The sequence below is a fragment of the Athene cunicularia genome, assembly GCF_003259725.1.
Source record: "Athene cunicularia isolate RWA chromosome 1 unlocalized genomic scaffold, athCun1 chr1_part1, whole genome shotgun sequence".
Lineage (NCBI taxonomy): Eukaryota > Metazoa > Chordata > Aves > Strigiformes > Strigidae > Athene > Athene cunicularia.
In genome coordinates, this window is record NW_020799091.1 from 69,097,278 (window position 1) to 69,105,956 (window position 8,679).

General features: G+C 41.8%; 2 protein-coding genes across 3 annotated transcripts; one reads left to right on the forward strand and one right to left on the reverse strand.

Moving 5' to 3' along the window:
* Positions 1-6: 6 nt before the first annotated feature.
* Positions 7-3,949, forward strand: MITD1 (microtubule interacting and trafficking domain containing 1). Of its 2 annotated transcripts, none has more exons than XM_026842895.1 (7): positions 7-170; positions 456-557; positions 661-797; positions 876-962; positions 1,629-1,744; positions 2,078-2,138; positions 2,224-3,949. In XM_026842895.1, the coding sequence occupies exons 1-7, from the start codon at positions 17-19 to the stop codon at positions 2,317-2,319; spliced, it is 753 nt and encodes a 250-aa protein (XP_026698696.1). In that variant the 5' UTR covers positions 7-16; the 3' UTR covers positions 2,320-3,949. The 2 variants fall into 2 exon arrangements, with proteins under 2 accessions (XP_026698696.1, XP_026698706.1); XM_026842905.1 differs by having other exon boundaries at positions 49-160.
* Positions 3,950-6,949: 3,000 nt separating this feature from the next.
* Positions 6,950-8,551, reverse strand: LIPT1 (lipoyltransferase 1). Its single transcript, XM_026842882.1, has one exon. The coding sequence runs from the start codon at positions 8,147-8,149 to the stop codon at positions 7,031-7,033; it is 1,119 nt and encodes a 372-aa protein (XP_026698683.1). The 5' UTR covers positions 8,150-8,551; the 3' UTR covers positions 6,950-7,030.
* Between the last annotated feature and the right edge of the window lie 128 nt (positions 8,552-8,679).

The window sequence follows — 8,679 nt, forward strand, 5'->3', positions numbered from 1 at the left end:
CCCCGCCGCGGCGCCCATGTCCCGGGCGGGGGGCGATGGCACCGCCGCGCTGGAGCGGGCCGGGGCGGAGACGGTGAGGCGGGCGGTGGAGTTGGACCTGGCGTCTCGGTTCCAGGAGTCGCTGGTGTGTTACCAAGAGGGCATCGACCTCCTGCTGCAGGTGGTGAAAGGTACCGGGCGGCGGCGGCGGGCGGGCGAGGGGCGGATTGTCAGCCGTTTACTGCAGGCCTTGAGGCCATTAGCTGTTAAACACCCCTCGGCTGTGGGGACGGCCGCAGTCCGGGGGTGGTTTTGAGGAGACACGACCCGCCCTTGCCGCCGAGGGCCGGCCCCGGCCCCCCGTCGCCTGATATGGGGGGGGGGAGGAGAGCTGGCGGTCCCTCCTCGGCGGCCAGGCAGGGCTCAGCTCCCCCGCCCCCGCCAGCAGAACTGGCCTGTGCGCTTTTGATTCACAGCCACGAAAGATGAGGCGAAAAAGCATCATTACCGGCAGAAAATATCCGAGTACATGACCAGGGCTGAAGACATTAAAAAGCATGTCGAAAAAGAGAAACGAGGTACGGAGCTGCCATGTACCCCTTCACATTTAAATACCTGTTGTTATGTGAGTGTTTTATGGGCGAGGCGGTTAACCTAGGATTTATATCATGATCTTTTCAGACGGCAAATACCATAAGCAAATCAGGATAGAGGAAAATGCAACAGGTTTCAGCTATGAAAAGCTTTTCCAAGAGTACCTTACTGAGATTGTTTCCGAAGTTTGGGTGGAGGACCCCTACATTAGGAGTGTTTATCAGGCAAGTAGATATTCGGTGTAACTGATACAGAGGTAACTACTAAAAGAATTCCATGTTACTAAATTAAACTTTTTACAGTTGTATAACTTCCTACGGTTCTGCGAGATGCTGGTTAAGGGACCATGCAAAGTGAAAACAATCCACCTTCTCACTTCCTGTGATGAAGTAAGTGACTAGATTTTGGTTTCTGTTTCCTTGTGCTCATGTGACACCATATGCAAATACATTTTTATTTGCATACATACTTATTTTTAAATATAGATTTACTTAACAGTACATGTTAAGACCGAGGCTCTGACACCTTCAGCAGAAAACACAGACGAAGAGCAAAATAAAAACGTGACAGTTGAACATAAATCATTTCATAAGTTCAGAGTTCCAGATAATGAAAGAATTCTTGGTAAGCAGGCTCTTAAATGGAAAAGATATTTTGGTGAAAGCTTTGCTGTGGAAAATGTCATCAGAACCAAATAATCTGTTGAGATACATATTTTTCTCTTCCAGCAGCTGTATATTGTTGTCATTTTAGAGGTTTTGATGAGCTAAAACCTCTCAAACTATTGTTGCATTTATTTTGGCTTAAATAATAACACATACCTAGTTTCAGTGGGCTGAGAGTGAGCTCCTCCTCCATATCCCTTACAAGGTGTACCTGTAATCTGCCTTCTTTTTATCCTGTCTTCAAAACTGTGAATCTACCTTCATCCAAGTGACTTTCGTTGAGTTTAAGTTACTACTAAGAAGGTTTTGTTGGTGCATTTAGGAAGAAGTGACCAAAAGTACAATATAGAGTACAAAAACACCCTGCCATGTTATTTTTGCTTTTAACAGGGCAGTGGGAGGACTCAACAGATAAATGGCTTGGAAGAAATACAACAATCATTGAGGAACTATGGAGTAACACTGAATTTTGAATTTTCATCTTCAATACATGATCGAGAAATTAGGTGGGTGAAATAAAAAACCAGTGAATGCCAGTTATTTGAAGTCACACCGCTTAGCCCTAACATTTGATACAATTTCTGATTACAGCTGTGGTTAACAAAGTGGAAGGCAGTGGCCCTCACTTAATAAAATCAGCGCTCTGTAGTTTCATGGGTTCTAACTGTGAACATACTAGATGTCTCTTTATACAGAATAGTGTCTTCCATGGTTCATAAAGATATCAGTGACACTAGGAAATAACTGATTGAAGCAAGGAGCTTGTGTTCATGTGGATAGAACTATTTTTTTTAATTCAGTGTACTCATGGCTTTCACATTTTTGAATTTTTAAAACAGATTCAACAATGGATGGATGATTAAGATTGGAAGGGGTCTTGATTATTTTAAGAAACCAAAGGTAAGAATGCTTTGATCTCTAGTTAACTTAGACTGTAGAAGAGCTCATTCTAAGTTCACCATGTCAATTCTGTTAATTTCTGCAGGGTCGTTTCAGCATTGGATACTGTGACTTTGACTTGCGACCTTGTTATGAAACAACAGTGGATGTCTTTCATACTAAACATACAAAGAAAATGTGATCAGATATGACTGCTTTTAATGACTGATTTTATAAGCATAAAAATGTGAGACTAGAAGATGCTGCTTGAGTCCAGCTGACCACCCTCAGAAGCAATTCTTCTAAGTCCAGCACAGCTTTTATAATCTATAGGTTTAAGAATATTTGAGACTTCTCAGTCTGAGAAAACACACCTGTACAATTCCTCCACTGTACTTCTTCCATAATCTTAATTAATACAGTCCATGGCTCTATTTGATCTTGATTTCATAACAGACCCTCAATATTGTCTCTCAGAGGCCTCTTTGTTGTAATTTCTATTTTTACTATTAACTTTGTCTTGAGCAGATTTTTTTTTCTTTATATAAATGACCACCTCACAAGCATTGGAAGCTGGGCTGCCTCATGTCCTCTTTTGTAAGCAGCCTCATTTATTTCCTTTAATTCCTGTATTCTAGTCATGACTACTGTTCTGCTGTTTTAGTCAATCCTGTAGTACCTGATTTCACAGACTTTACTAGTAAACCCAAATGTAACATTCAATTTTCCAAGTTCCTTGCATATGAACATTGTAGTGTTCAGTATACAGACATTTTAGGGTTGTCTAATGTGCCTCTGCATGATGAATTTGGGGCTGGAAAGGATGCAAACAGGTTTATTATTTTCCCTGTCACTCCTGTATGTTCTTTTATTCCGTGATGTATGGTCATATAACTCATTTTCATCCTTTGCTTTAGGCATGAAAAGGTTGTATGATCCTCTCCCAATATTTTTCCCTGACTTGCACGTTTAATGTTCTTCCAGCTAGTCATGCCAGTGTGAACTGCAGTAAGCTATTTCCCTGCTATTAAGGTACTCCCCTAAAAAAAAAAAAAAAGTAATTTTTAAATTCTTCCAGAAGTTGGATACCCTGAAACTTTCTTGCTAATAATGATTCTAAGGATATGCTGACTGGAAGAAAGACAGAGCCTTTTGTTCCCTTCATCCTCTGGAAAGCGAAAGGGATCATGTAAGCTGCTTTTTCTCCTAGTATAGAAGTTCATGACCATTGTCAGCAAGAATCTGAAAAATCATATATTCTGACATGAACCTCTTTTGCAGGTCCCATCAAATTTTTTTCAGCCACAGGACTGATAGGTGCCTTACATTTTCTGCATCTTGTAATACAGTATACCTCCATATTTTAGTAGCGTGTTCATTGCTAGAGACTTATCTCCTTCCTATGTTTATTTTGCTGATGACTGGTGTATTCCATTATCCTTTTTTTATTATTTGCTTTATTCTTTCACCTTCTGTCACCTAACGCTGCTATTCTTTTAGTCTTCCATTAACATAACAAATCTATTCCACAGCTATCGAGAAGAAACAGCTGGTGTTTAGTTTGTTCTCTGTGTCACAATTTGCCAGTGGCCTGCCTTCTTTATCCTTTTGCATAATAATGCCTCAGCTTTTAAGTGTTAGATCAGCAAAAAGAGTAACATATATGCCACAGAAGCTGTATGCTACCGGTCAGGCCCCCCAGACATTCCACAGAAGCTCGCTGGCTTGCTGGTGTGATACTAGGTTTCTGGTCACTGTCATCAGTTTTGTTCAGTTGCATATAATGTATGCCTATTTTTATTGGGAATAAAGGTTATTTTTTATTATTTGTAGTTTTAGTCATCTGTTTGAATTCTCTGTACTACATAGGGTAATTCAAAGAAGCTAGGTAATGCCTTCTAAATCAGCCATTTTGGGGAGCAGGTTCACTGTAAATAGAGTAAGCTTCCCAAATGTGAAGCTTTTTATCTTTTAACCTAGTCCAGCAATTTCAAACATACAGGGGCAAAATAAAAAGCCACCTTAAAGATTTTAGACCAACAATAAATTTTAGTACTTAAACGGAAGTCAAAAATTGTTATGCTTTCTGCATCTTGTAATACAGTATGCCTCTCGTAGTAGTGAGCCTCTATGATGTAGTCCCCTGCAACTACAAGAGGGAAGCATGGTCTTCCCTCTTGCCTGTTCATGGCTTGAACTTTTTCTCTGTTTAATTAGACTGTAATTCACTAGTTAAGACTACAGATTTCCTAGCAGATCTCAAGGATATGCATTATCTATACATGTGTACAAGTAAGCCTTTAGTGATATACCAGGTGGCACTGCACTGCAATTTTCTCCTATAAACCCTTTATCTCTGAATAGGTCATTTCATTGTCAGTAGGAACACCATGTATGAAGTGGAATGGGCATCAGTGAATGGAAAAAAAATTAAAAAAAACCAGAGAAATCTTAAGAGTACAGTTCCACAATCATTTTACTGATTCCAGGCCATGTTCTGTGCTGCCACTCCCACTTATATAGTCAGGTCACCTGGGTTTTAAGCCAGGACACTGCTCCCTCCTGGCACTCTCTGTGGACATGAGCTTAAGCTGCCTTCCCCACTGGAGTCAGCTGAGTCCTGTTCAGTCCTGTAGCGTGAGTGCCAGTCCCAGGGGCTGGATTCACCCCCACTGACACCCCTCCTTAGCTAAAGCTAGGTTTCTTCTGCCACGTAATTTCCTCCTATGGAGTGCTGGCCAAACAGCCATCTTTCAAAAATGAGTGTGCAGGTAATATAGTAACACCTCATAGGCCTTTGCAGGCCTCACTTGTTAGGAAATATTTGCAGCTATCAGTCTTGTCTGCACAATTTAATTAGCAAAGGACTGAAGTATTCATAAAAGGATGTAATGCCTAGGGCTTCCTAATCTGTCTAGAACCTCCTTATTTGAAGAATTTCAGTCACTGCTGTTATCACATCCTGCTTATCTGACAGCTTGGTTAAGAATGAACTGTATCACTTAGCAGTATGTAAACTCTGTAACTGGGCAGAGTTAATCTCAGCAGAGGCCATCTCTCCACTGCTCTGTGTTCTCTCCTATAGTAATAAACTGCTGCTGTTCTGACCTGATCAAAATTGCATTCCAGTTATTCCACGACAGAATTTGGTGCTGTGACTTGGATTCACACATCCTGCTTCGCCTGGGAACACCACAGACTGATCCCTGCTGAAACCCCCTTGGTGCCTCTTGGAAAGGTAAGGCACCTTTTGAAATCCCTAATGGAGCTTCAGCTGAGGGTTGTCTGTATGGACAACAAGGGCACTGGAAGTCAGAACATCCATACAGACCTAACTGTAAGTCTTTTAAAGTCCAGCAGCATTCAGTCACCCTAACTTCCCACCCAACTTTTTTTCATGCCATGGCCTGAGAAATGTGATCAGGACAGCCCCAAGGACATAAATATATCATTGTTCCTTTCCTTTCTTTAGGCCAGACTGGTCCTTATTTATTTTGCACTATTAACAGCAAGACTGTTCCTTGCCTCACCGATACTGGCATTTCTCAATCCACTTTATGCCCCTCTAATTTTCCTGCAGCTCCCTTATCTTCTGAAGCAGTAAATGATGTTGATATTTAAGAATAACTGCTATGTCATCCGGTAACAAGCCCTTTGTCTGTGCCTTATTTCTGGATACTATGCTTTCCTTTTAAGTGTTACTACCCCAGTTAACCTTCTGGGAAAAGACATTTGTTTAAATTGAGTTGTGCCATATATTGTACCCTCAATGGAATTTACCTTGATGTGCTCGCACCTCGACAGGGTTAATTTATGGCTATTTTGCTTGATGAACCTCCCATTTCAAATTTAACTAACTCTACTGTTCAAGGGCAGTTTGGTGAAGAAATAGTTGTATAGCATAAAGGTATATAAACTCTGTAACTGCCGTATTTGGTCAGAGTACACATCAGCAGAGTCTGTCACTGCTGCACTGGGTCCTTTCCTACAGCTATAGCAATAAACTGCTGCTGTTCTGACCTGATCAAAATTGCATTCCGCTTATTTGTCAACAACAGTGAAAGACATCTTGAGTCTTTCTTTCGTAATGTTACTTTATACCGAGCCATTATTTTTACTTAACATGAAAACTGTCATCTTCAGTATTGCCTTTCATTAGTAATTTTTTTTCCTGGAAAGTAAAAAGGAACCTGTTTCTCCTAGATCTGTATTTGCAAGTATATTTCCTGATGTAGAAGTGTTCCTAGTTTCAGCTTCGATACCAGTACCTACAGCCACAGTGACTCTCAGCTTTCTGCCAGGCAGTGCCAGTACAAAAGAGCCACATACAGCCTCTGTCTTGCCCTCATCACATACACCCCACTAATTCACTACACAGCAATGAGCATAGTTTACTACTATGCTTGCACAGGGGAGGCAGAGGCTCATCAGCACTCTCCAGGGAAGGACTTGCCACCAGAAACCAGGGGGACATCCCTCTCCACACAGTTCAGGGGCTGAGACACGGCCTTTGAGCTACTGTCTGCAAGGAGCAGGATGCAGGCTGGGGAATTCACTTTTCCATCTACCCCATCCCATCTGTGTCAGCCATTTGCACCTTCTCTGCTAGAGAGCCAGTTTGGGATGCTGCCCCCATTTTCCCTGGTTTGGGCAGGGGTGCTGTCTGTCAGCATGGAGTGATAACAGGGCTGCAGCCTACTGCAGTGGCGTGCAGCCTACAGTCTGGGAACCTCGGGTGCAGGCAGTGTGAAATCTAATTGTTAGTAGGTAATATTAAGCAAAAGCCAAGATTAAACAGTTCAAATTACCAGTAAGAGAAAAATTCAGTTTATAGAAATTAATGTTTTAATTTTGTTTTCTATAAATTAAATAAAAAAGCAGCAGAAGTTTAACTTACATTTTCAAAATGCAAGTCACATTAACATGATCATATTCTCACACAACAGATTCCACCTGCTGTGCATGTCATCATCTTGTGGACACACTCTCAGTAACGTTGTCGCTAGTGTAGTGGTTTCATTTGGGCAGAACTTACTGCCAGTAAGGCTCTTCACCAGTTCACTGCACAGTGCTAGTGGCAGCCACTGGTCTGGCAGATCAATGTTACAGCCTTCAATCCTTCCATGCTTTACATCCATATCTATTTTAACGTCAATAACAGAATCTTTATAGGCTATGTTAAAGCAAGTGCTAACGCTGAACTTTGGTGTCTTTCCATACACCCAATCCCAATTTTGTAGTTCTTTAGTTTTATTATTAATTCCAGGAAGCACAGTCTCATCAGCTGGATTTATTAAGGTGATCTGATGATCTATTTGGTGTTGTATAGCATATTCTTCAGCAATGGCATCCAGGAGCATCTCACAAGTTAAACTAGGATCCTCTTCAAAGAGGTTTTTCACTGAGGCAGGCACACTAGGAGTGGCATTGCTCTTTAGCCCTTTATAAGGACTCTTTAGCACAGAAGATAAAACAAACTTATCTGCGTTACAAAGTAAGGTACAGTGGTGATAAGCAGTTGTCCTTCCCAGCTTTGCAGCAGTACCTGAGATTTTGTATTGCCTGTCTAGCAAGATGTCATATCTGTCAGTGACGTGTACATCTAACTGGGGGCGCAAGGCTTTCAGTGCCTTCACAACTAGCTTCAGGTTTTCCATTCGTTCATATTTTTTTCTGGTTGTGAAGAAAGTCAAATTTATATTACCTAAGTCATGGTAAACTGTTCCTCCTCCGCTTCTTCTCCTGGCTAGTTTTATGTTTTTTTGCCTCAATAGCCTGAGGTTGCATTCCTGCCAGGGATTCTGATGTCTTCCTATTACCACAGCAGGGGAATTTCTCCAAAGGAAAAGGACCTGACGGTTCTCTAAATTCATGTGGTCATGGATCCAGTCTTCCACAGCTAGATTTTGGTAAACATCATTAGAAACAGACTGGATAATGAGGCCTCCGCTACTGCTTCTGAAGCCAGCTTTTGGAGTCCTGAGGATGCAGGATAGCTGAAGGCAGTTCTTTAAGGATGACTGGAATACCATGTTTTTAATAACTGGACAGTAGATGGAAGGAATGCTTGGTCTAGTAAAGCCGAATGTGGCAAACACACAATCTGCTGTTGTGACAGAAATGAAATGTCACTGGCAGTCATGATGGAGTCATGGTCTTCCCAAAGTAGCAATGCTCCTCAACTGATGTGAGTTTACACAGCATATTTCTCCTCTTCAAGCTAGTGATGCTGCTCAAACCCAGACATGTGCTTAACATAAAAGCTGGGGTTGTCAGAGCAGCTTCTCCTTGCAGTCCTTGGTGCCGCAAAGACCAAAGGAAGAAATGAAATTAAACTGTGCGTCTTCCCCTCAATACCGTCTTGCTAATACAATTTTGTGTATTTCGCTAAACCTAATTTTAGAAGTCCAATTAAACTGTTCTGTTTGCGGTTTGGTTTTCTCTTTTTTTTTTTTCCCATTGATCTGATGATAAAAAACAGGCGCAACAAGCTCACGAGCTTGTGGAGTCAGGGACTCGCCAGTCAGGCGTAGGGCTGAGCCTGCAGCGCCCTCTCGAGGGG